The following is a 27,050-nucleotide window of genomic DNA, read 5'->3' as shown; positions in this document are numbered from 1 at the left end:
TTTTGCACTGCTTCCCCAAGATGTAATACAGTAATCAATCTATTCTACTTCTGTCCAGCGTATAGTCGTACTTGACTAGAAGTGACATCAAAAAAAATGTTTAAGAACCGTTTTCGTGTCTTGATTACTATATTTATCGTCATTTTAAAATCTTTTGTGTTATTTTTGACAACCATTTGATTGTTTGTAGCTGTTAGTTGGCGGCTTTTGGCGAATTTGGCGATACGGTACCGGTATAGTTCTGTTGCTGCAGTTTTGGGTGAAGGGGAAGCGGTAAATTCGAAGATGACGCTCACGATAACCGAGGCTTGGATTCGAGATAGAGTTCAATTAACTCATGATAATTTAGGTAAGATTGCCATTATTAATTCATTTATATGATGTCGTATTATGTATTATCAGTCAAACTCATTTAATTTGCCTGGGAGTTATTTGCTCCGTGTAACGGCTAAGTTTTGGAATCGTTCGTGAATCAGGAGGCCGTCCATATGGCTTCGTGTGCAATTTCATATGCACACAATAGAACGATCATCATCATGATTCCGTGATTCAGATGCTCAAATGGTACGTGAGCAAAATCACCGGACATCCGATCAAAGTGTACGGCAAGTTCCCCTAAGTCTGCGCAGTCCCCTTGTCTGCGCTTATGCAAGGCTCAACATTAGCGGTGGCCCGGGGCCACCAGAAATTCACCTCGGGCAACCATTATTGATAAAATGTTCAGTTTTGGTGGCCCGAATCGGGCAACCAATATTTCAAAGTAGCACCATTTTTCTCCCGATTTTGCACGCGTTTATCAACTTTCTAAAGTTCAAATTGCAACCCAGTGCGTCATGCGCCCTTTTTGTTGATCTACACACAAATACACACACGTAAAGTTTGCATATTAGGCCTACAGCTATAGCATACAGTAGCTATTATCCAGCCAGCCGCGCCGGCCGGCTGGCGTGAGCTTTACATGAAGCCACTGCATACAGCTGTGCTCTAGATCTAGCTCAGCCTATTCAGACTCCGGGAGCTGCGATAAAAAATGTTGCTGCTAAGAAATCTTCCACAGAACTTTGAAAATCTGAGTCAAAGTCACATTTTACACCAATGAAATGACATTCTACAGTCTATATTACGAAAATTTGGTGTACCCTGATTATTTGCAAGCATTAAGAAGAGGCATTAAGAAGAGGAATTATGACCTCTCTTTTGACTACAAAAGACCAATTTCCAAATGAATTAATACACATAAAAACACATAGGCAAGTACATCACAGTCCCACGTGTGCATTTGTATGTATGTTGATACTTGGTTTCTTTCGAAGCTGTGTCTTTTCTAGCCAAAAATAAACAGACAGTTTCTTTCTTTCTTGTTTATAAATGACTTCTTAAACCACTCTTGAGAAAGTAAATACTTTGGGAAGGCATTTCATTGATATGAAATGTGAATTTTGCCAACATTTTGGCAAATATAGGGAACGACTTTTCTCACACTTTTTTTCCAGATATAACTTTTGCCGTTTTCTTATTTTTTTTCTTTTATTTTTTTTTTTACAGTGGTTTAACCATTTATACCCCTTCCCATTGAATATGCCTGATTAAAAAATATGTTTCTACTGAAAATAAAATAATACAAACTAAAGGATATAGAAATAGAAATGTGCCATTCCCAGAAGGTAAGTGAAAATTATTTGCTTGGCTTTTAAATATATTCCAGTCAGAATAGACTGTTGCCACAGCTGTTAAAAATATTCGTAATGGCTTCTTAATTTTCCCCTTTTCCCCATGTTTATATTAATTTTGTTTTATTCATTTTTCTTTCACTTTCTTTTCTTTTTTTCTCTCAAAATTTTTTCTTTTCTTTTTTTCCCTGTTCTTTGTTTTTTCTTTCTTCATTTTCTTTCTTTTGTTTTATTTCACTTATTTCTTTTATCATTTTTGTTTTCTTTTTGTAATATACTTTTTAAAATTATTTTCACTTGTTTCCCCCTTTTATGCATTGTTCTAATTTTGCAGCATATTTTTCTGTGATTTTCTCCAGCTATAATATGCTGCAAAAGAGAAAACAGAAATAAACTGGATTTGGGGCCTGCATAATCTAGGTTTTAGGATTCAAAGAGGAAGAAATGAAAAACCATTGTTTTGTACATCTGAGTTTGCTATGCACTAATTATTTACTTTACCATTATGAGTGTGTGTCAATACGGAGATTTAAAAAAAAGTCCACACAACCTGCGAACAATAAAATTCATTTATTCTCTTTCTATCGTTTCATTTTTACGATAGAAACAATTCATATTTTACCACAAGCCAATTAGCAAAGTAAAATAACAGCAAACAAGGTTTACATACAAGATGATAAAGTGAAAGTAACTTAGTGGTAGTGGCTGCAGAATTAATATTTCAGAAGTTTGTTTTATTAATTTTTAATGTGTTTCTTTATATTTTTTGGGCCACCAAACTTTAATATCGGGCCACCAAAAAAAATTATTTGATGGTTTTGGTGGCCCAAACGGGCCACCACCAAAAAAAGTTAATGTGGAGCCTTGGCTTATGCATATCTGCGCGATTCTAGTAAAAGAAGATACGCAACGAACACAAACTTTACACATCTAAATGCATAGACAGATATTAATTACAAAATCCGACTCACAATGACAATGTCAATGGTGGAGAAATAATGAAATTTGGGAATTTCTTGTGACAGCCTCAAAAAAATGCAGCCTTTCTCATCAAAATCCCCGAATCGCGTGCAAAGTGAATGGGTGCGCAGACATGGGGCACCAATTTTTTTTTTCAATCTGAAAATGACCCCGAGGTTTTTTTCCAAGAAAATCATATATTTCTTTCAAGTGTCATATTTTTATCAGATATTTGCCATTTGGCACACTAACTCAATTATAAGGAACATTATCAACTGAAAGATTTTGTGAAATAAAAAGAAGTTCACGTTAAATCTTAACTCAAATCGTTAGGTGCGCAGACTTGGGAACCACCATCATACAAGAATATGGTACTTGGTAGGTCTATCACATTTTACTCAGTAACCCGGCTGTCGGGCTGTGACTTGAAATTTTGCAATGCTACTACCGGTACTTAGTTACTAGGACTTAGTTAGCAATGGTTAGGCGGGCTTTTGCAATGGTAGGCCTTAGTAAACTTAGGCCCTAGTCAGTGGATCATATTTACCGAACACTTCATATTCATACATAAAAAATTCATCAAACTTACAACTTATTTCAATGAAATGTTATACAAAAGATGTAAAATTTTGCCGAATCAATTTATGATGTGCACGTTCGGTAATTACAATTACTCACTAGAGTATAAATTAAAATGTTTGGAAATTTTTGTTTGCTTATAAATTTTTTGTGTGAATAATATTTTGCTTCATGCGATTAATAGGTCCTCAAATAATCCTCAGTAGTCAGCTCTACTGTGCTCGCATGTGCAAACTTTATTCGCCATCGGCAATAAGGTTTAGATCGATCGCTAATCAGAACCGCAATGCATTATGGGATCGAAAAAAGGGCCGTTAGCTAGCTCTGCACACGCGCACTGCGGACTGTACATGCACAGAGCTAGCTAACGGCCCCCTTTTTGATCCCATTGCGGTTCTGATTAGCGATATACCTTGTAATCAGCAATCTTCAACCTTCAATTTTGAAAAAAAAAAATTCTTAGAAGAGGGTCTAACAACAGTTACTGAGTAACATGCCTGGAGAAAAAAATTGCTTATTTTAAAAAAAATAACATTTTCTTTATGGAGTGCATTTGAAGAGAAATGGGCTTCTGACTGACAGAAATGTGACATTTAATGGCTGCAATAAAGAATAATAATAATAATAATAATAGCGGCATATTTACACAGGGTAGCCACTTCAGTTCCGAAAACTGTTCTCCCAGCGGGCCCTGCTATTATTACCCCGGCTTTAGCACAGCTACCTTTATTGGGCGCTCGAGCATTCGAGGAATTTCTTCCTACCGGGTACCCATTCACCTCACCTGGGTCGAATGCAGCACAATGTGGATTAATTTCTTGCTGAAGGAAAGAAGAATGAAATTTGGTCAATTTTCAGCATTTTCCTGCCATAGTGTTGTTAAGAAATGGGACACACACGTATCCAAATTTTTAGATTCTGAGAGCTGTGACTGAGCCTGTGACAAATTAATTCTTGATGCCAATAACTTGTCACATCTCTCCGAGCAATCAATTTTTTTTGTAATAAAAGTCAATGAAAGTGGGAATAATTATCATCTATTCATATTCTCTCGTTCATAACTTACATCATTCTTTGAGGCGCATAATGATCCATTTAACAGAAGCCGTCTGGTCACTTGTATATCTCCGAAAGTATTGCCATCTTGAAAATATCGCCTTCTCACAAGATCTGGGTTTTATGTTCACATCATGGTTAATCGTTGCAATTTTTATTTTGGTAAAAGCATTCTTGTGAGTTCAAGATTCACCAATGGTGTGGAAAGTGCGACAAAAGATGAGTCAATTTGCATTTGAGTGACGTTCTTATCCACGTCATGTGTTATACACTGGATTTCTTCATAACTAGTCTCTTCAGTTTCTCAGGTACTGCTTGACTCCCATTGATAGTCGTGTCATTGTGCTCCAGTGTTGTGACAAAATTAAAGAAGTTTTTTGTTAGAATAAAGAAACTGCATGTTATTTTGGTAAAAATATTATTAAAATGTTTAAAGTCATTTCAAAATTCTGTTTAAAACAAAATGCTTTAATTTACATTTTCAATCTTGCAGAGGATGTGCGATCACTGTTGTTACCCGGTACGTATCAAGAGAAGATAGGCGGCCTTGGAAATGCGCTCTCCAGCTTTATTCGACTCAAGCACATCGATCTATCTCGTAATGCACTGCAGAGTCTACAAGGCTTACACCACCTTAAAGCTCTTGAGAAGCTAAATCTGTATCCTTTCCTCATGGAGATGACTTTGTAGTTTATCTGGCACTGAACAGATAATTGGAAATAATAAAGAGTGCTCGGTATATCAAATCACTCCCTTCAATGGGGATGCATATTTATGTTACCATTTTATGAAAAATGAATTGAACAGATATTTTTCAGTTTCCTAATATTAATGTTCTGTTGCTTGATTGAAACTGACTGGCCCATCCATTGGTGAACATTGTTTTTTTTTAGCAAGAGTGGTATGCCAATGTAAGATATGCCTGGTTTTAAGGTGACAGGTGCCCTATTACCGTGCGGAAACGACTACGGGTATATAATCAAGCATAGGATTCTTACTAAGTACCTGTACCCCAACAAACTATATATTTTTGGAAAGCTTATGAGCTGATCTACACAAAAATTTGCACTGTGGCATATTAGCTTTATGCATAAGCAAAATATGGTCATTCAAAGTCATGACTTTAAAAATCATGATTTTTCTCTATATGAACTTTCTATGGTTATAACTTCACAACAAAGAGTGTAATTTAAGTTTTGATGGATTAATTTAATTCTCTGACTTCTTTGTGATGAATTTATGATGGCTTTAAGAAATATTCAGAGTAGAATTGTAAAAATTATGGATTAAACTAGCAGTCAGATAATGAGAAATTCAGAAAGGACTTTTATACACAACTCCACCTGTGGGGGTACCATGCACAAAAACTATCATTATTTTGTTGTACTCTTCAAGATACACAATTCTACAAAATTTTATGCAAATCCAATGATTAGAACTCGAGTTATTACATTTTTCATTAAAAAACCCTCAATTTTGTATAATATCACGATAAAGAAAGGGCTATAATACTAATAATAACGGACATTTGTAACGCGCCATGTCTGTCACATAGTGTATGTAACTTGTAGTCGCTGCCATATTGTGCAATACAGTAGCTCTCCCTATTTGGCCAACAGAGGGTGGTAGTCCACTTTGCTACATGGAATATCTGGGGCTTCAGCCAAAAAAAATCTGGGGATTTTCTGATTTTTTTTAAGGCAGTATCAAAGGTTTTGGGGACAGATTTAATCACTTCCGGTGTGTAAAATACTACTTCCGGTTTGAGAATTTTATGAAAATATGTTTTAACCCCCCTCTTATTAAAAAAAGAGGTAGAATATTGAGATAAAACAAGTTGCATGATGAAGTACACACATGAAACTAGCAAAGGAGACCAAAAAAATAAAATCATTAAAATAAAAAAAAAGTAGGGCACCTGTCACCTTAAGGCAATAAAAATTATATCTAGAAAGATACTTCACACTCTGTCACGTGGGAAGTGACTTTAAAAAAAAATTATTTACCTACTGCTGCTTGACACCAAATAAGGAATACGTAAATGATTAAATAATTAAAAAAAAAGTCACTTCCCTTGTGACACACTCTCATCTTTCTTGTTCTCTCCTTTTAAAGGACAAGTCCACCCCAACAAAAAGTTGATTTGAAAAAAAGAGAAAAATCCAACAAACATAACGCTGAAAATTTCATCAAAATCGGATTTAAAATAAGAAAGTTATGACTTTTTAAAGTTTCGCTTAATTTCACAAAACAGTTATACGCACATCCTGGTCAGTATGCAAATGAGGGAACTGATGTCATCACTCACTCACTATTTCTTTTGTATTTTATCATATGAAATATGAAATATTTTAATTTTCTCCCCATCGTCCTGTAAAACAAAGTTTTATTTCTCCCTGAACATTTGGAATTACCATTGTTTAACATTTTATGGTTCAGTCAACTTTGTCCTAAATGTCAAATCTGTAAAAAATGAAATATTGTATAATTCAAACAATAAAAAACAAAAGAAATAGTGAGGGACATAATTGATTCTCTCATTTGCATGTGACTAAATTGTGCATATAACTATTTTGTGAAAAATAAGCGAAACTTTAAAATGTCATAACTTTCTTATTTTACATCCGATTTTGATAAAGTTTTCACCATTATGCTTGTCTGATTTTTCACTATTGATTCAAATCTACATTTTTTTGAGGTGGACTTGATCTTTAATTTCCTAATCTCTACCATTCCACCATCCAACAGTCCTTTTGAGGATTAACCACTTGGTTAACTGTAAACCTCCTGTATGAAATATACATGTAATTGTAAAGTGTGTTTCCAGCAAGTGTGCCGTGTGGGACCATTTTCACTTCTACTGATTTTTATAAATTGATTTTATGCTGTTAATGATTATAATAAACGATGCTGACATATTTCATGGGGAAAAAAGGAAATACATGGAAAAGTGAGGAATTGGCTGAAAAACTCAGTTAAATGCATTTTTGTCTCACCTGCATAGCAGAGTGAGACTATAGGCGCCGCTTTTCCGACGGCGACGGCGGCGGCGGCGGCGGCGACGGCGGCGTCAACACCAAATCTTAACCTGAGGTTAAGTTTTTGAAATGACAGCATAACTTAGAAAGTATATAGACCTAGTTCATGAAACTTGGCCATAAGGTTAATCAAGTATTACTGAACATCCTGCCTGAGTTTCATGTCACATGACCAAGGTCAAAGGTCATTTAGGGTCAATGAACTTAGACCATGTTGGGGGAATCAACATCAAAATCTTAACCTAAGGTTAAGTTTTTGAAATGTCATCATAACTTAGAAAATATATGGACCTAGTTCATGAAACTTATACATAAGGTTAATCAAGTATCACTGAACATCCTGCATGAGTTTCACATCACATGACCAAGGTCAAAGGTCATTTAGGGTCAATGAACTTTGGCCGAATTGGGGGTATCTGTTGAATTACCATCATAACTTTGAAAGTTTATGGATCTGATTCATGAAAGTTGGACATAATAGTAATCAAGTATTACTGTACATCCTGTGCAAGTTTCAGGTCACATGATCAAGGTCAAAGGTCATTTAGGGTCAATAAACTTTGGCCAAATTGGGGTATTTGTTGAATTACAGCCATAAATTTGAAAGTGTGTTGGTCTAGTTCATAAAACTTGGACATAATAGTAATCAAGTATCACTGAACATCCTGTGCGAGTTTCAGGTCACATGATCAAGGTCAAAGGTCATGTAAGGTCAAAGAACTTTGGCCACGTTGGGGGTATTTGTTGAATTGCCATCATATCTCTATAAGTGTATTGGTCTAGTTCATAAAACGTGGAAATAAGAGTAACCAAGTATCACTGAACATCTTGTGCGAGTTATAGTAGTTTTCAAAATCAGCACTGCTGCTATATTGAATCGCGTGATGCAGGTGAGACGGCCAGAGGCATTCCACTTGTTGATAATGATACCCCTTTTTTCAAACTGAATTTGAACAGGATTTTACAAAGAATGCCTCCTTGGAAAACTACCTAATCGAGGGCAACTGTTTAATGGAAATTGACTACCTTTATGCAGAGTGCAATCCCACTTAGATGATTCACTCATTTGGGGACAGTCCCCATTATCTACATTTTTTTCTTCCGTGACTGAATGTTTTGAGATGTTCACTCTGTTGGGGGCAACAAACCCCATTATTGTTTTTTCCTTCCTCGACTATTTTATTAAGATATTAATTCATTTTGGGGTAGTCCTTCTTACTATTTTCTTCCTTGACTTAGTTTATTAAAGCTATTACAATAACATCAGCAGTATTCAAGAGCTGAAGAGACTGAGACACAACACTAGTCTCCAGGAAATAGACCTTCGGTTGAACCCTGTAACAAAGAATGAACCCGATTACAGACTCTATCTGGTTCATATGCTACCCAATCTCAGGAAATTAGGTAGGTGTATGCCAATTTGTATTATTAACAGTATACAAATAATACTTAATAAGACTTATAAAAGGAGTACATGATGTATCTATGGAACAATTTTAACACTATGCCTTCATTGTTCAAACTGGGTGCACGTAATATTGGCAGCGAAAAATGACACGGGGGGGGGGGGGGGGCTCGTGGCTCAACTTTATGTTTTTGAATGATTTTATAAAAAGTATGGAATAATCTCTAATGAATTTGTCAAGAGTTGTACAATTACTAGGCTACATGAACTATACAATATTTATTATCATTTGACTCTAGATGATAGATCAGTGCGAGAATCTGAAAGGAAGACGGCGCTTCTTCACTTTGATACAGATCAGGTGATTAAATGATGATCAAAATAATAAAAATCAGATAAAAAATGTGATGGTGATGACAACTATGATAATGATGATGATGATGATAATGATGATGGTGATAATAATGATGATGATGATGACGACAATGATAATGAGAATGTTGAAGATGATGAGGAGGAGGGGATGATATAATGATTATATTTTGCTGTCGTTTTACATACGTCTCCAACGTATCGATAATTCCTAACTCTTTACTCTTTACCCCCCCCCCCCCCTCTTCTCAAGTCCAAAATTCATTTATTCTGATGTGTAATTTTACTTGAAATTTTGACTGACTGAATGGTACAATTGAATATTAATTTGTGGATCACCTTTGGGTAAATGCACTTCTCTTCCTTTGTTTATGATTTGACACCAGGCAATGAGTATGACAGAGCATACCGCACCACAAGGGTTAGAGCCTCTGAGGGGAGAGCTACCCAGAACAAAGCATGTCAGAGGACTGGGAGGAAGGACAGGTTAGAAAATGGTCTTTAAATCATTCTTTTATCACTTTGTTATTTTATTCATTTGTTTGTTTCATTTATGTATTTATTTATTCATCTGTTTATTTATTCACTTCATCTCATCATCATCATCATCATCATCTGCTGTAATCTTCAAAGGGCTCTGCAGCCTATCACGAAGATGAACTGAAACTTGGACGCACGTTATGAGGAGGAGTGAGGAATATTTTCAAGGTGATTTTGCAGAAGCTTTTGAAAGCTGTCAAGCGAGACTGCATTAACTATTTGGAAAGGGAGTTTATTCCATTCAGGTACAGATCGTTGGGCAAAGGCAAATTTGTCAATATTGCCTCTTGGACGATATGTCTGAAAACACTTGTTGTGATTTTTCCTAGTGACAGTGGTGCTTAAGGAGAAGAATTTGTCTTGGGGTATTGCAGCAAGGTCATTTACAATCCTATACACCATGCTGAGTCTGCTTACAGTGCGTCGAGAAGACAGACTAGGCCACTTCAGCTTGGTGAGCATGCTGGTTACGCTGCTGGTTCACTTAGTTACTTACTTGATTGAGTTCAATCTAGTTTTGGTCTCTGTTTCTTTCTATTAGCCATAGAAGAAGATGACAGTGACCTACTTGACCTTTTGTCCAGAACCAATGGTGACCTTTCGCGACCTCGTCCTGTCACAGGCTCCAATGTGACCAACCCTTCTGTGGATGTGCAGCTTACACAAGGTTAGATCAAATTATACTCTTACCAATTTAAAAGCCAAGTTCACCCCAAAGGGGAAAAGTCATACAAGTATAACTTCTGGAATTTCATCAAAATGGTTGTGACTGGTGATCTAAGAAAGCTATGACATTAAAAACATGTTTAGTTTCCCAAAACTCAATAAACACAAAAGGGGTTTTGAAATTTCAATTATAGACAATTCAAACGAAGAGTATATCAACTTATGCATGCTACCCTCATCTATTCTTCAGTGCATGGACCTACTACTCTGTCAATGATTGAAGTAAGCAGTTGTATAGTGCAGATTTGCAAAATTTGCCAATAATTTTCAGGCTCTAATTTTAGAATAAAAAAGTTGAGTGTTGGCTTCCTTGACTGCATATTAAATTTATATTGAATTTAGATCCCTTCCTTGACCTTTCCTTACTGGGCTGGAACTACTATCCTTAATACCTTTCCACACTCGAAGTCTGTTCTGTACATTAGTTTAAATTGTCATTTCTTTACTTTGTATTGTCATTCCATCTTGCCAATATTTGATTTCTCCATAACTTGTTTGTAAGTCATTTGTATTGAGTGAAATAAAAATAGGTGAGCCTTCCAATATGTTCTTTCTACATGAAGATGCAGCCTCATATAATGCCAAGAATATGACTAAGCATATGTGTTATATGAAATTTGGTGACTTGTTTAGATTACCAGAGAGGGTACAGTCAGATAACACCTCCCCGAAGGAAAGCAGAATCCAGTCCATCTAATCGTGGAGTTGAGAGGGATAGAAGCTTGTATCAGACTGGTGAGTTATCATCTTTCCACATAGAGATGCAATGGATTCAATTTAATCTCAAATTGAGATTGATCTAAATCTGTGTAGTTAAGAGATTGGAATTTGCGATCAATCAAAATATTACAATTCTTTGTTAGACAGGTGCCTGGATCAAGATCTTGCCCCTATCTTTCAAAGAGTTGTGACTGATCACAACTATGGAAAGCCAGCAGCTTCATCATCTAAAAAGCATGTTTGTTCAACATATTTTCTAGATATGATGTCCATTCATAAAGACATAGTTTTCTTGAAAATCCAGTGTACTTATCTTTGTTTGCAAAGGACATTGTGCAAATTTCCTGTGAAAAATTTATGACATTGATGGAAATCCATATACTTGAGGTTGATTGGATCAATCGTAACTCTTTGTAAGACGGGGCCCAGATACCATGATGAACATAAGTTGTCATCTCATTTGTCTTCTCCTTTTTGTTCTTTCTACATTTCCAACAGAAATCGGCGGCAAAATGCCTCATAAATCGAAAGGCCTTTTTTTGCAGGGCTTGTATGAGTGTCAGGCCGTTGGCAATTATCAATGCATGTTCACTGTGTATTACCTTGACTAGTGTAGATTACTGGTTTATAATATTATAAGTATGTATATGTTGAAAATTTCCCTGCATCCTTTAAAGAATAACTGTAAAAAATGCAGATGAGAGAAATGAAACAGTAATATTTTCTTAAGCTTTTGTTCTCTAGTTACAAAATTCAAAAGAAGTTTTAATTTTTTTTTTTACATTTTATTTTCATAGTTTTTTAAATTCATTTACAGTTATTTTTCATTAGTATTATGAATTGCATGAAGGAGAGTGTGGGTTTGTTGCTGTTGGCATGGTTTTATTGTGTCATCTTGTGAGTTTGGTCTTTTAGTTTGATAATAATGACAATCTAACCCCTGACCTTTGACCTTCCCTATCTACAATTTCATGATCAGTTTATATTACCATTATATCCCTTTTGGAAACAAATATATATAGAAATATCACACCACCCAGCATTTTCACTGCATTATCCTTTTCTTTTGTCCACTTCTAACAACTAAATCCCGTTTTTCAAATCAACCTTGTGCATTGATCCTGCAAACCCCGCTAATTGTTTTTTTTACTAACATGGTATACATGTACCACTATATTTTCTTCCTCTGTGGGTCTTCTTTGCCTAATGCTTGGAACATTCTTTTGTGTATGTTTACAACAATGATCATATCTTCTACTATTCATAAAATTAACACTACTACTTTGATTTCCTACATGATATTCTGAATATTGTAACTGTTAAAAAAAATAATTACATGATGCTTGATCCTTCATGACTGTACAATGTTTTGGGGACCAACTTGATCTGCTGTACGATTATTTGTTTGTTTATGCACAGACACTGAAACAGTTTTACCGGAATTAACCATAGACTCCTTGCTACCATTGAACACTTCCGCTGCAAGTGATTCCACCGGTAGTCTCTTAGGTGCAGACCCCCTTGATCAGCTTAATGATTTTAATCTCAGTACGGGACTATCTCCTCTTAGACTACCCGATGCACCTCTTTTGCACGAAGACCCACTAACCTTGCATGATGACCTGTCATCCCAAACTGATACTAATTCCGTTGTAGATGATCTTACAAAATATTCTGACCTCTGGCAGCCATCAAATTCACTTCTAGAAGAGAGGAAAGCATTTGAACAGGAACACATGGACCTATTGTCACCAACAGACACCAATAGCTTAATAAATGGAGATGTCGCTAATTTGGGAAAAGGCAGACTCTCTTTCTCACCAGTGGAAGAAAGAAGAAAGTTGGATTTTGACACCTTTTCAGAAGGTAGTTCCTTCATAGGACCTGACAAGGAAATGACAAGTTCCTCAAGTTCATTGAGTCGGTCCACAGTATCTCGGAGTCACAAGCAACATGTTAGTCAAAACTCACTCTCACCAGTTACAGCAACTCCCAAGGGAAGTAGCTTGATCAAAGCAGGAGACATTTATACTTCTATCATGTCCCAGACTCGGATTAGCAGGGCTAGGACTAGGGGTAGGTCAAGGTCTGCATCACCTGACAAAAGTCCACTGACTGTTGCGGCAAGCACAGGATCTCGACTAACATCACCGTCTCGAAGTCAAGGTACTCATTCAAAGTCTTTTCAAAGAAGTCCAAGTCCAAAAACAATCTTATCTGGTGTAAGCCCAGGTCCCAGGCAAACATCACCCATTAGGAATCAACAGATAAGTCCTAATAGATCACAATCTCCTCACATAGGTCCACAAGAAATATCCTTTCATAATAGACCAAGTAGTCCATCAAGAACTCTATCCCCTCCTAGGAGTCCTGTAACACACTTTGTAAATGCTAAACCTAGAGATCTGTACAGAGCAACGTCTCCCTCTACCATTGCATCAAGGTTGACTCGTGATCCTAGACCTAGAACTCTTGATACACTGTTATCCCCTCCCAGAAGCCCAAATAGTATATCATCCTTTAAAAGGCCTGGCAGTCCAACAAGACCGGTCTCACCTTCTAAGAGTCCTGTAACAACGCCAATGAATGATAGACGTCCACATTCACCCAGAGCCCTATCTTCTTCTAATGTTCCAAAAGAGATGGTTCTGTCCATAACTAGAATTACATCAAGAACTCTATCTCCTCCTTTAGATGTAGGGCTTACACTTGACCAATCCTTGAATGCAAGGCCTGTTTCACCAGATAGAGGTACAAGATCTCATTTAATGCCAGCCCTAAAAAGTCCTGGTTCTAGTATAGGATCTTCTCAATTGTCAAAGGAGTCTAAGAAATCTGTTACTTTCATGTTAGGGAGTATTGATGGTCACAAAATTGATGAAGAAAACAATAAAGAGGAATTGAAAAGAGATCTCTTCATAAGTCCAAGTAGGAGGCCTGAAAGTAATTTTTCGGGATCTGTCCATTTTGCCAACCAGGGTAAAGATCTATCAGCCACAAAGTTGTGGAATGCTTCATTGAATAGAAATAATTCTAATGCAAATGAGGACAGTTACATTCATACGTCTGACCTGGTGCTCACTCCCCAAGAAAATAGGTACTCTAATTTGGTTGTTGGGAGGGAAAGGGATAATTCATTGTCTCATTCTGAAAGCTATAATAAAGATAGATCAAAGACAAAAATGATGCTGTTCAAAGATGGAGACTGCAAATCAGAAAATTCAAAGTCTGAATCGAAGACGAGACATTCCCAAAGCTCGAATGACAGAATCCAAGGAATTTCGTACAGTTTCTCATTGCATGATGATGGGTATGTAGGTCCGAATAAAGTATCTCAAAGTACACACTCCCTGCACAGTTCTTTCCTCTCTTCTTCAATTTCATCCGATGAAACACCACCACCTAACATGGTTAATCTAACCCATGCTAATCCTTGTCAGAATGCATCCCTTCCAGTTTCCCTTCCAGACTCACCTAACCCTACCCCGAGCACCACCTCTCCTCCTGCTACTAACACACCCCAGGGGTCTGTCCTGGATCCTCCCCGGTCATCGGACTCCAATATTTCCATGGAGTCCCAACCAAATCAACGTCAGAGTGGAGTATTGCCTGACATTTCACCTCATCACGTTCACCACCTATTAACCCCCGCCCCAGAACCATCCCAACATTTATCAGATCGGGAAAGGTCACAGCAGCAGAGGTCAAGGGTCGAGGTCAGTCAACCAGAGCAAGAGGTCAGAGGTCGTGTGGACTCTAATCTCAAGTTTACCGATGAAAGCGATGCATACTCAGCTTATTCTTCCAAAGTCAACTTCACACCAAACCCTAAAGCTGGTGAGTAAAACGCTTTATATTCTCTTGGTCTTCTGCAGTTGGTCAGTTTCTCAGATGGTTTAATACAACATGGGCTAAACCCATATGGTTGTAATTTTAGTGTAATTTTCCTTTTGTTTAAAGTGCATTTGGTCTAATTTTCACCCGGTCTTCTTCATATTTCTTACCTTGTTAAATGAAGATTTGGTTCATGAAAAGTTCATCTAACCGTATAGACCAAGTGGTGTTAGACCAAGTGGATATTAGGCGAAATGGGTAAATCCTAATTGGAAGTTAGACAAAGTGGTAAAAGGGTGAATTGTGATTAGACCTGGGTCACGTAACACACAGATAAGGGAGTAATCGCTAATAAAATTGAATAGCCTATCAAGATCAGCGTTGCATGCGCATCTTGCTCAGCAGACTGACTAGGAACCAATAAGAATTGCTCTTACAAACTAGCGATGAATCGCAAAACTTTGTGTTACAGGGCCCAGATGGTTATACAAACTGGTTGTAGACAAAGTAGGATTAGACGATGTGGGAGGAGACCGAATGGAAAATAGACAAAGAGGGTGTACACTAATCAGTAATTCAGCAGTAAAACTATACCAATGAGCTTTACTGTATGAAATGTAGATATCATATCAATGAAAGTGACGTATTGTTTCATAACCATTAATGACATGTGTAGTTTTTGTCATCTTAAAATTGTTTGCATTATTTCTTATCCATGTAAGTTTAATCTGTGTCCTGATACAGTTGGAGCTGAGTAGGTGATTAGAAGAAATAAACTCATTTAATATTCTTATGGTCGAATGAAGGGAATATTAATTCCAACATGCTTCAACGCAATGTGAATATATATTTTCACTGAATAAACAAGTCAAAGGTTATGGCTTCTAATGACATTTTCTGTGTATTTATTTCCATTCCATGTATTTTCATTAGCAATTTTTTAACTGACTTTAAATTGAGTTGATGATTTTAAATCAATGTTTTAGGTACTAGAACAGACTCTTCATCTTCGTATGATCTACACCCAGTGTCGGGCGTCGGGGAGACGTTTGATGACCCTCCTCCAGTCCAAAGAAATGTAAAACAGGTAACAATAATTTCAACTCTTGCTCCCAACAAACTAGAAATTTACCTCACTTTGGGAGGCTATGAACTACAACCTTTGTTTGACTTTACTTACGTCTTGAGTGTGTATAGTCAATCTGCTAGTTCTGTAGATAGTAAACCCAGGGGGGTTCACAAAGAACCAAAGTATCACTTAAACTCATGCTAAAGCTCCAGTGGGTGATTTCAAGTTCAGTGTTGACCTATTGATGTTGGTGTTGGATCAATTTTTACATGAGTATAACACCAAACATAAAATGAAGATGGCCCTGAAAAGTCACTCATTAGTTTTTGAGATGTCAATAATGTGATCTGGATCAAACTCAGAATAAACTTTGAAGCTAGGTGAAGCAATTCAAATTCCAGCACCAATGCCAACACCGAACTTGAGATCAACCAATCAACCAATGATATTTAATACAGTCAAACATGTCTTTTAAGGCCAGTTGGCCACCCTAAGGAAAACAGAAAAGTGGCCTTTATAGATAGGTTGTATAACACATACCACTTTCAAATGGGAGGCAATTAGGGTGGCCACTAAAGACAAGTATTCACTATAGACATGTGGCCACTATCACAGGTTTGACTGTACTTCATTTCATTGGTGAATATGTGACAGTGCGCTCCCCTGAGCATGGCCTAACCAATACTGTAATGCGTAATGTGGGTGTGTCGTGGTCTAGTGGTTCTGGCTCTCACCTTTCAGAGGGTCGTTGGTTTGAATCCTAGCCATGGCGTGTTTTCCTTCAGCAAGAAATTTATCCACACTGTGCTGCACTTGACCCAGGTGAGGTAAATGTGTACCCAGCAGGATTAATTCCTTGAATGCTGACAGGCAGCTTGAGCTAAGGCCGGGGTAATAATAATAATAACAATGCACCTCGGAATAGATTGTTTCTAGATTGATGGCGCTATACAAATGCCTAATATTATTATTATTATTAATATGTCATATACAGATACCAAAGTAATTTAAGAATGATTTTAGATTACATTCGAATCTTTGTGAAACATCTCCCTTGTCTTCATGTATGAGTGATCTCAACCTCTAAGATACCCTCTTTCTCTTATTCTTGATATCAATTTCAACTCTCGCATTTTCAGCTTTTGCAGCTCCAAAACAGTTTAAAATCAGCAGCATTTTCCCCAATGACTTGTATACATGAAAAGTTGCTTGGATTTGTGATGCTATGAATCTGAATGAGATTAATACCATTTACTTGTATGGCTTCTCACATTACAGAATGGAACAACCTCGGCTCCAGCAATGAGTCCGAGTACCTTCTTAGACAGTCTCCTCAACCTTGTCGACAGATATTGGAATGGCACGAAGTCTCTTCATGCACATTCCAAATTCCAAGGTAAGGAGGTTGTTGGACATTTGGAGATATTTTCATTTATCTACTCATAGATTTTCTTGTGTATTTTAGATATGAGCATATTCATGTGGAGCACTGTGACCCAGTGGATTAATCTCTGATCTTTAAAACAGAGGGTCATGGGTTTGAACCCCAGCCATGTTGTAATTTCCCAGGGGGGGGGGGGCAGTCAAATGTATTGCTGTACACACGCGTGGCCAAATTATTTCCAAACACCCCCTAAACAAGATTTTCTCTGTGTGCAAAATAACCCCCTAAACAAGTTTTTCGCGGGCTTTATTTACACATTTTAGCCCCTAAACAAGTTGTCGCCAGAATATGACCTCGGGGAAAAGCTTGGGGGAAATAAAATACCCTAAATACGTTTGACCCTGCGATTGACCATCGACCAGTCTTTCAAAACTACCCCTTTTGATACCCTTAACGAGTGCACGAGCGGCCCGCGTCCAAAACTGAAAGAACACCCCTTTAAACATGTTTTTTGGGTCACGCGTGTGTACAGCAATATATTTGACTGGCCCCACCCCCGGGGTAATTTCCTTTGCCAAGATATTGATCCACATTGTGCTGCATTCAACCCAGGTGAGGTACATGAATACCCGACAGGGATTTAATCCTTGAAACGCAGTGCGCATCATAGCTGCTCTGCGAAAGCCAGGGTAATTATGCTGCATTTAAGATTCAAGATAATTTATTGCCATGTATAAAAAATACACAAAATTTGTTATCGGGCATATAAAAGTGAGTACAATATTATACATTGACATTCATATGATACGTTTAACAAACAATCCTAAACTGTACTGTACAGTGTATAGAGACTCCTGATAAAGTAAGTATTAAGTGCTATATAAGCAATTATGATTATCAGTTACTATTATTCAGATATTTAATCAATTGAAATAAGAAAAAAATGAAATGTATGGTGAAAAATATTGGATAAGTAAATGAAAAGGGCAAAACTTTATGCATAGAAAATTCAAGTGTCTGTTCTTCCTTGAATAAATTAGTTTAGCTCAAAAATTGTTCTTAGATTTTTGTCATTTTTTGTTGTTCATTACTCTTTGCATTGAGTAATCCAACCACATAGGCTTTTGTAAACTTAATAGAGAATACAGTTTCATTTTTATCTTTTTTTTTTGGAAATAATGTGTACTTTCACTTGAACTTGTTACTTTGACATTGATATTTGTTTAGGTCAAGCCCTGCCACTCGTAGAGAAGCTTCTAGCAGACCATTCCGCGACTAGCCAGGAACACATGGATAGACTTCAGCTTGATGTAGCACGCTATGCACAGGAGAATGTATCGCTACGCAGCAAACTAGGCTCTACTGTAGGGGCAAAGACCCAACAGGATACACCAATGGCAGGATCAGAACTGCAGAGGGCGCTAGATAAATCACAAAGAGATGTGGTGAGTTATTATCAGTATAATTCTAATCCCGTTCATGGCGCAGTCACGCTTCGCCTACGATGGCCATATGGCGAGTCAAAAACGGTTGTTCATATAACTCTTGGACCAGCCTCTTGTATGTGGTTTGTGTAGAAACCCGTAAAATGGCTGTTTTCGACTCACCTTGCAGACCCTGCAGGAAGAAATTCCTTGAATGCCAGAGCGCCTGTAGGCAGCACGGCTATAGCCGGGGTAATAATACTAATGTCTTTATTGTAATGCACAGTTGAGCATATACATATAGAAATTGCGCAGTATTAATGTACAATTATTGTATATTATTATTATCATAAATTTCTTGTTTTTTGTATATTTTGTTTGGTTATCAGGATCGTCTGTGCCTTGAGCTACGGGAGGTTTCTGACGAGAACAGAGAGCTCCAGGTTCAGCTCCAGGATGCGAGAAGACAGACTGATGATGGTCCATCTTACAGAGACGTCAAAGGTAAACCATCAAACCTCCATCATGTCTTCATCATCCAGTCAGAAAACCTGGCTTTAAAGATCCCAAACGAAGTGAACAATTGATATGACCATTGACCTATTACAAATGGCCATTCAACAAGAGCATTTTATGGCCACCACCTGTTTCCAGCTGTCCAAATTGCTGTTACACAGTTAACTTTTTCTTTGTGCTTTTTTACGACGAGCGCCCGGGGCGATTGTTTACTCAATCCCTTCTCGGACCATGACAGTCACCGCTCGATCTCTTTGCCCTCTTTCGACCAGATGCGGTCATGTAAGCTCGATTGCTGCGATCGGGAAAGTCCCTGCATTACCTATAATGCAATGCGCAATATATTTCCGGTTTTCAATACATTATTTCACACTGTCAATATTGTGCAATTGTCGTCTGATCATCAGAAAAAAAATTCTATTAAATTTCAACAATCCTCTGGAATTTTACGCCCAAATGAAAAGCAATTTCTGACCGAAGGTAAGCGCGACTATCGACATCAATACTTTCCAAAAAAGATGCATTTTTAACTTATTTCCGCACATTTCTCCGTCGAATTTTAACTGATTTTTTGCTGTAGATATACTGATCTGCACGGTGATGTCAGTGCATTTAGTGAGCGGTTGTTAGAGATGTACGTAAAAAATACGTTTATGCACGCCTGTCTTCTTGTTTCTGCGATCATTTTCATAGCGCTAACGTTCGCTGCTGTGTGTCGTTTTCGATAAAGTGAACGAACAACATCGCAATGTGTAGGAGCAGCGCACAATTGATTTCCGCTGTCTATCAGTGACAGCGTGTTTTACGACCGGCTTGATGGGCAACAGCTGCCAGCGCTCTGTTTATAAAAGGATTAGCGGTGACGGTCTTAGGCCCAAAGGAGGGTATTCGTTGAATGTCCAGTTGTAATAGGTCCATGATATGACAAATCATGTACCAATTAGAAGCTTGTAAGCTACAAAGCACAACAATTCAAGTTATTCCATTATTTATTTCTAGCCAGCCGAGTATGGAGTACCGAAGTGATGAAGTCACAAACACCTTCTTTTTGCATTTCAGCGCTTTTTATACCATATTGTGGTTGAGCATGATGAAAAATACTTACTACCAAAATTTGGTGGGAATCGGTCCATGGGGGCCTTAGATATGACCTCATGAATATATAATTAGCCCCATTGAACTCAATGCATTTAATTGGCTTGGTTCTAAATATTAGGAACCAGGCCAATAATACATTGACTTCAATGGGGCTAATTATGTATTCGTGAGGTCATATCTTGGGGGGCCCCATGAGACGATTCCCACCAAATTTAGGTTGTGGGGGTTTTTCATCATGCTCTACCAAAATATGGTATAAAAAACACTGACATGCAAAAATAGAAAATTGATGACATCACGCATCGGTACTCTATTTAGTTGGGAAAAATGAAAATTAGCAGGTTCTGGAAATTGTTCTTTTAGGGCTTCTTTTCGGTCTGAATTCTTTGACGTCACAGTGTCAGGAGGGTTGTGATAACATAGATTTGTATGTAAAAAATGTCAATTACTTTCTTGAATTCCAGATGAAGAATTCATTTTTTTTTACAATTTGCAGATATTTGATGCTTAAATGGATCAAGATTTACAGCTCTGGAATATTTTTTGCCAAGATTTCTTTCCAGTCATTTGTTATGTTCTGTCTTTAGTGACTGGGTGTAAAACCCTTTTCTTGACATAGCAATCTTGGCCAAATAAGAGCCCCAAAAATTATTTAAAAAAAATTATGGTCAAGATAAAGACCTGAAAAGAACTGAAAAATATACATTTATTGAATTTTATTCTTTTTTGGGGCTACACTATCAGCATATTACTTATATTATAAGAAATCTTATGTTTTACTTACTCCTTTGGAATGTTAGTGCCTTAATTGATAAACAACAGACCACTTGGAAAAGCGTAGAGTGTTCACTCATATTGCAGGCAGTCTTAAACCTTTTTCAAATGATGGTAGTTATTCTAGTAACATTATTACCAATGGATATGTGTTTGTGTTTTACAGGACAGGAAAAGCTTGAGCAAGAGAATGAAAAGTTAAAGGTCCAGCTAAAACATGTCTCCCAACTCCAAGAGCTGGCTACCATGCTACAGGAAAGCCACAAGTAAGCACATTACACTTGCCTACGTCCAAGAAAGGCTGGAGGTGACCCCCCCGCCCCTCCCCCACCCCATAATTTTTCATGTTGTTGGAAAAAAAGGAGAATAGAATAAGAAAAGGATGAATAGGGAAGAAAGATGAAAGAAAATTTTAAAAATTCTGGGTCATGTTACACCATATTACCCTGTTATTCAATTACAACAAAATAATGTCACATTGTTCATCTTGCCCCCCCCCCCTCCCCAAAAGTATATCTTGGTGCTGCCCCTGACTGATTGTTTTTCAGCCAACTGAAGTTTTAAAATTTGTATTTTAAAGATCACTGTACAGTGGTTAGTTTTGCAATTGCATTCTCTGTGAGTTGAATCGCCTATTGGTCTAAGGTGAAGAATTCCAAAAGATGTTGTTCCTTTATTCTGTCGTGAAATGGATTGCCATGGTTACAGCTAGGTGGACTCTTTTTTTTTTATACTATACTTAATGGCAATTTTGTTGTCTTCGCCAGATCCTTAGTGACGACCAACGACCACCTCCTGAAAGAGTTGGAGGAGACCAAACAGCGGCACATGGAAGAAGTGAAGCAGCTTCACTGGTCTTACAACCAGCTCAAGCAGACCATGGACATTACACTGCCATCATCCCACGCCCCACCCCAGTCAACCACCACTACCACCCAGGGCGGGGCTGTCAACGGGTACGACAAGAAGGAGGAAGGGAGCCTGTCGATGCAACCTGGGTATGGTAGCTACTCTCCGGGCAAGAAGGTGAAGGGGTTTAGCTACAGCAATGGAAGTATGTATGATTAGCTGAGGAGCTGTGGAAGTAATGTTGCTGAATTTGTGATCTACTGTTGATAAGATACAGACATAAACACATTGGCCCGAATTCACAAAGGTGGTTTTGAAAACCCACGGTTGAGTCCATGGTTTATGCAGATTTCCAGTATAAATTACGCTTATCTTACCGCGTATGTTGAAAAATGTCCAATGCTGATGCATGCTTTGGTCACAGGGTGCCAAATTGACGCCTGTTGCCGTGGTTATCCATGCTATTTTATTCATGAGTCCACTGTTTTGAATAATGAGTCCACTCTTCAAATAGTGGACTAATGAATAAAATAGCGTATCTAACCATGGTAACAGGCGTCAATTTGGCGCACTGACAAAATCGCGCATCAGCATTGGATATTTTTTATACACGCGCCCGATTTATACAGGAAATCTGCATAAACCATGGACTTAGCCGTGGGTTTTAAAAACCACCTTTGTGAATTCGGGCCATAAAGTCCTCTTGTCATTATAAAAATAGTTGCAAGAGTTGATGATGTTAGGCATTGCTCAGTATGGAAGTTCAACATTTACTCATATAAATCCTGATATTTGAGAATGATTGAACTGAAAATAAATCGCAGCAAAAATTTGATGGAAACATAGTGACAAAATATAACCAGTCAAAGAGAAGTTATATCTCTTATATCATTGTGAAATCATATTTAAACAAGACACAATTGAAGCAATCTGATTTCCTGGAAAAACAAAACCAAACATTGATGACGTAATTGAGGAGGCATTGTTATGTAGTGGTTCTGACTCATCTTTCATTCAGAGGGGCTTGGTTTTGAATCCTACCCCAGGCAATAACTTCCTTCGGCAAGAAATTCATCTGTACTGTGCCGCACTCAACCCAGATGTGGTAATAAATGAGGACTTGGCAGGAATGTATGTCTTGAAATGCAGGGTGCTTAACAGCTGCTCTGCTAAAGCCAGTGTTATGTTGCATTATTGTATAATTCTTAGAGACTTCTGATTCTTGAATCTTAGTTTCATTGTCATTCAAAGACATAACAGAAGCAAATTTCGAAAAAGGGAAAAAATCTACCAAACCTGATGAACTTATATGGTAGCCAAATTGTGTATACACTGACTATGATAAGAGTCCGGAACCAGATAGAATAGAAAGATTTGTGTAGTTGTAAATTTCATATTCTCTCAAATAACCATTTCATAAAAAGTAAACATTGCTATTCCTTTTTCTCCATGATGATGTTAAACTTGTTAGGTGCATAATACTTAATCCATGATATTTGATGTAGAGTTGGGTTTGTTTTAGTTGCATAATGTAACTACACATATACCTTACAGGTTCGTGGTGTTATGTACAAAAATATATATTGTAGATGCAAAGATATACCCTATCAATTAAGGCTGATAATAAATTATGTAGTGCACGAAAATCATGTCAAGTTTGGAAATTGAAAATATCACATTTTGTATAGAACCACGATTTAGTCTATGAGACACTGTTGTGATGTGATATTAATTACTTTTGCTGTGAACTTAGCACTAAGGCTGAATGTATAACATAGTAAAAGATTTGTAAAGTCATTTAGTTCCAAGATATATCATACGCAAGTTTTAATTTGTTGAAAATTGCACCATTTTGAAAAAAATTGTAATTTTGTCCATCTGCAAAGCATTATTGAAAGGCTAATAATGCCATTGGGTTGTGTATGTATTTAGATTTATTCAATGCAGATGTCATCCTTTATTGCAAAACACTGCCATATCTGTTTTTTGTATATTTTGATTTTGGAGAAAGCAGGAAAAATCTGTGATTACCTTTATAAGTGGGTATCATGTGGAATCAGTGATTGTAACCAGTATTAATATATATATTATAAAATGGGTAAAAATTTCCTGCAATGTGATTGGTCAGTCTCAGTGCATTTTATTTTGCTTGGCAGATGATCAATATCAAATAATTTTTGCAATAGCCTCTGTAAGCATCTATTGTGCTAGTAGGTCATTGTGACATTATACATGGAAACTGATGAGCAGGAGTATGGCATTCTCGGTTGAAAATCAAATTACTCAGAATCCATCCTTCAAGACCCTCTAAAGTCGCCTGCTTTTTTTTCATATATTATGAGAATGCCTTTGAATATGATGGTAAAGCTATTTTAAGTGCCAGTGACGCTTAGGAGGCATCTAGTGCACAGACCTGGCTTGCAGCCAAAGTAGGGCCATTAGCCAACATTGGCAGTAGCATCGCACAGGCTTTCGGAGCCAGGAGGCTGGCAGTCATAGGTAAGCTCTAGCCTAAGCCCCTAGGCCAAGCAAGGATGTATCCTGTATTAAAGGTAATAGGCTAACATATTAATATGTGTAATATATAGATAGTGATATAGGCCATGGTCACAATTTCGTACAAGTTTTTTAAGCTAGCCATGTATTTTTCAGCAAAAAAAAAATCCACCTTTCTATGAAACTAATGGTGCACAGGTTTGTTTGTGTGTTGGTAGAACTAGTGAGCAATTGGGTAACTATGGAAACTAGTCAAAACCCATGAGGCACATAACAATACCAGGGTCCCGTTTCATAAAGACTTGTTATGATTACAAATTCTCCATTTCTATAACAAGTTTCCTATCAGTCAATCAAAACGAAGGATTTCAGTAGCTTTAAACTGTTATTGCAGATTTGTTATTATAACAAGTTTTAAGAAACGGGGGCCCCAGTTTCGCAGAGGTGGTTTACATTACACCATGTGTAAGGTCCTGGAAGGACCAAGATAAAAGTGGATGGAGATACATGTAGAAGTGAAATGGAAAGCCCGCAGGGCTCCACACTAACCCTTTTTTTCTACTGGTCCAACCAGTTCATGTCGGATCAGTAGATACCCAGTTTTTCCATTTTTTACTGGTCCGAACCTAAACTATACTGGTACATCAAAATAAAGAAAACATAAAAAAGACTTGAGTTTATTTTGCTCTCTTTATTTTATTGCCCCGCCCCCCTCCCCCCCCCAAAAAAAAAAAAACATACCACAATCAGTACAGTCACACAATATATTTCGCAAGCGCCATTTCTCAATTTTGGAGAGCCATTCTTTAAGATAACAGCCATTTTTAATTCACAAAAGAGGAGAAAATATCATTTGTATCAGTTTGATATATTTTTTACTGGTCATGTTGGACCAGTAAATATGGCTATTTCTGAAAAGCTACTGGCCCGACAGCAATTTTTACTGGTCTGGGACCGTCGGACCAGTGCCAGTGTCATGCACTGGGAAAGGCCAGGAAGTGGAGGTTGGGAAGTAGAGTATTCTTTTTGGAATCAGTGTAGTCTTTAAAAGTACTGTAATTCCATTTTTTCCTTACGCTTACAAAAAAACACCTACCAATGTTGTCAAGCCTGTGTATCATTTGTAAATAGTTTCTATATAAAATAGCACTAAAAGAATAGATATATGAATGAAGATTATCAGTACTGTCGCAAGGCTTTTTGTGATGTGGGTACTTGCATGCAATGATTGTGAGATGCGTAAATTGTAGTTTACTGTCATGCTGTAAGCATGCAGGATTTTAATTTTAGATTTGGTTTAATTTGAGAGGCTTTAATAGAATAAATGTATTTATTCAATTCATCATTATCTGAATATCTGCAACCATCCAAGCAAAAAATATGCCCATTAGTATAGTATTTTTTTTCATAGTTTGTTGGGTCTTTTAAATGTAAAGAACATAAAATTATCTTGCCTTGTTTCTATTCATGGAATGACAGCTAATTTTTTATCATTGCAGATGATTGATTTTTTTTTTTGGGGGGGGGGGAGGTTAAAAGCCTCTGATCTGATTTTTCACTGTTAGTAAATCCTTCTAGTTTCATAGAATTAATTGATTGTATGTATACCTTTGAAAAGTAATGTGACTATTGAATAGTAATTACTAATGTTTCTATATACATATGTTTGTGTGTACACTGATAATTTATTTTAAGATACACCTGTATATGAAACCTTGTGTGGTATATATTGCACTTAGCTCTAATTTCATAGTAAAGAAGCATGAGGAATAATTGCCAGTCTCACATATAAGCTTTTATAACATTAACAGCCTTAGATAATTAAAGATCACTCGCCATGTCCTTTGTTATTCCATGAATATATCTTTTGCACGTGATCAAATTATGCAATATTGTTTTGACTAATTTCAAGAATGTTTTTTTGTGAATCAAAATTCCTTTTTACAGTATTTTTTTTTCTGATGTGCCGTCCATTTATTTAATTCAGGTTAACATTAATGACATTCCTAACTGGTCAGTATGATTTTTTGCTACTATATTACCATGGAAATTAAGTTTGTGCTGAGAGTGTAAAATAAACATGATGTATCACATGTATACCTGCCATGGATCAAGACCTTTTGTCATTTGGATGCTTTGTTGTTGTATTATGCCACAAGATATGACATGAATGATAGATGGATAGATGAAAGAGAAATAGAGAGAGGGTATGAAGAGAAAGCTGATGGATGGACAGAGAGATAGATGAATAGGTATCAGATAGAACAGATACATGATTGTACATGTAGATGATAGAGAAGATATAGGAATAAGATACCAATAAAGTGATGAAAGTTGAAAGAAATCAGATAATGAATAAGGAAATCCTGACTGAATGTCAATGGTTGTCAAGTTGAAGGACTTGGAAATTAGCCAAAAAAAATCATCCCCAAACCTATACATTTATTCAGTTTGCCTGAGTAATGTGCATGTCTTCCTAGTTATATTTAATGACTTTGAGGCACCAAGACATAAACATTGCAAATTTTAAACATTGATTC

The 27,050-nt window shown here is 37.0% G+C and overlaps 1 protein-coding gene across 4 annotated transcripts; it reads left to right on the top strand.

The window, feature by feature from the left end:
* Positions 1 to 198: 198 nt before the first annotated feature.
* On the top strand, positions 199 to 26,607 carry LOC129254152 (centrosomal protein of 72 kDa-like). Of its 4 annotated transcripts, none has more exons than XM_064094949.1 (15): positions 206 to 349; positions 4,759 to 4,924; positions 8,553 to 8,707; positions 9,008 to 9,069; positions 9,467 to 9,566; positions 10,162 to 10,287; positions 10,980 to 11,081; positions 12,486 to 13,232; positions 14,724 to 14,903; positions 15,887 to 15,987; positions 17,248 to 17,365; positions 18,581 to 18,798; positions 19,167 to 19,281; positions 21,332 to 21,431; positions 21,933 to 26,607. In XM_064094949.1, exons 1-15 carry the CDS (start codon positions 286 to 288, stop codon positions 22,231 to 22,233), a joined length of 2,655 nt encoding a protein of 884 aa, XP_063951019.1. In that variant the 5' UTR covers positions 206 to 285; the 3' UTR covers positions 22,234 to 26,607. The 4 variants fall into 4 exon arrangements, 3 of the variants coding, with proteins under 3 accessions (XP_063951018.1, XP_063951019.1, XP_063951021.1); XR_010292627.1 differs by lacking the exon at positions 12,486 to 13,232 and having other exon boundaries at positions 213 to 349; positions 21,933 to 22,305; positions 22,713 to 22,864; XM_064094948.1 differs by having other exon boundaries at positions 199 to 349; positions 12,486 to 14,903.
* The last annotated feature ends 443 nt before the right edge of the window (positions 26,608 to 27,050 follow it).

The sequence above is a fragment of the Lytechinus pictus genome, chromosome 2 (genome assembly GCF_037042905.1).
Source record: "Lytechinus pictus isolate F3 Inbred chromosome 2, Lp3.0, whole genome shotgun sequence".
NCBI lineage: Eukaryota > Metazoa > Echinodermata > Echinoidea > Temnopleuroida > Toxopneustidae > Lytechinus > Lytechinus pictus.
Note: the sequence above shows the minus strand (reverse complement) of the source record. Positions and strands in the feature narration are given on the sequence as shown.

Bases quoted from the DNA above. Each gene is read 5' to 3' on its own strand.
- LOC129254152 (XM_064094948.1), top strand. From the start codon at position 286: ATGACGCTCACGATAACCGAGGCTTGGATTCGAGATAGAGTTCAATTA. The intron at 8,708-9,007 runs GTAGGTGTATGC...ATTTGACTCTAG, and splicing joins ACCCAATCTCAGGAAATTAG to ATGATAGATCAGTGCGAGAA. The intron at 10,288-10,979 runs GTTAGATCAAAT...TGACTTGTTTAG, and splicing joins GGATGTGCAGCTTACACAAG to ATTACCAGAGAGGGTACAGT.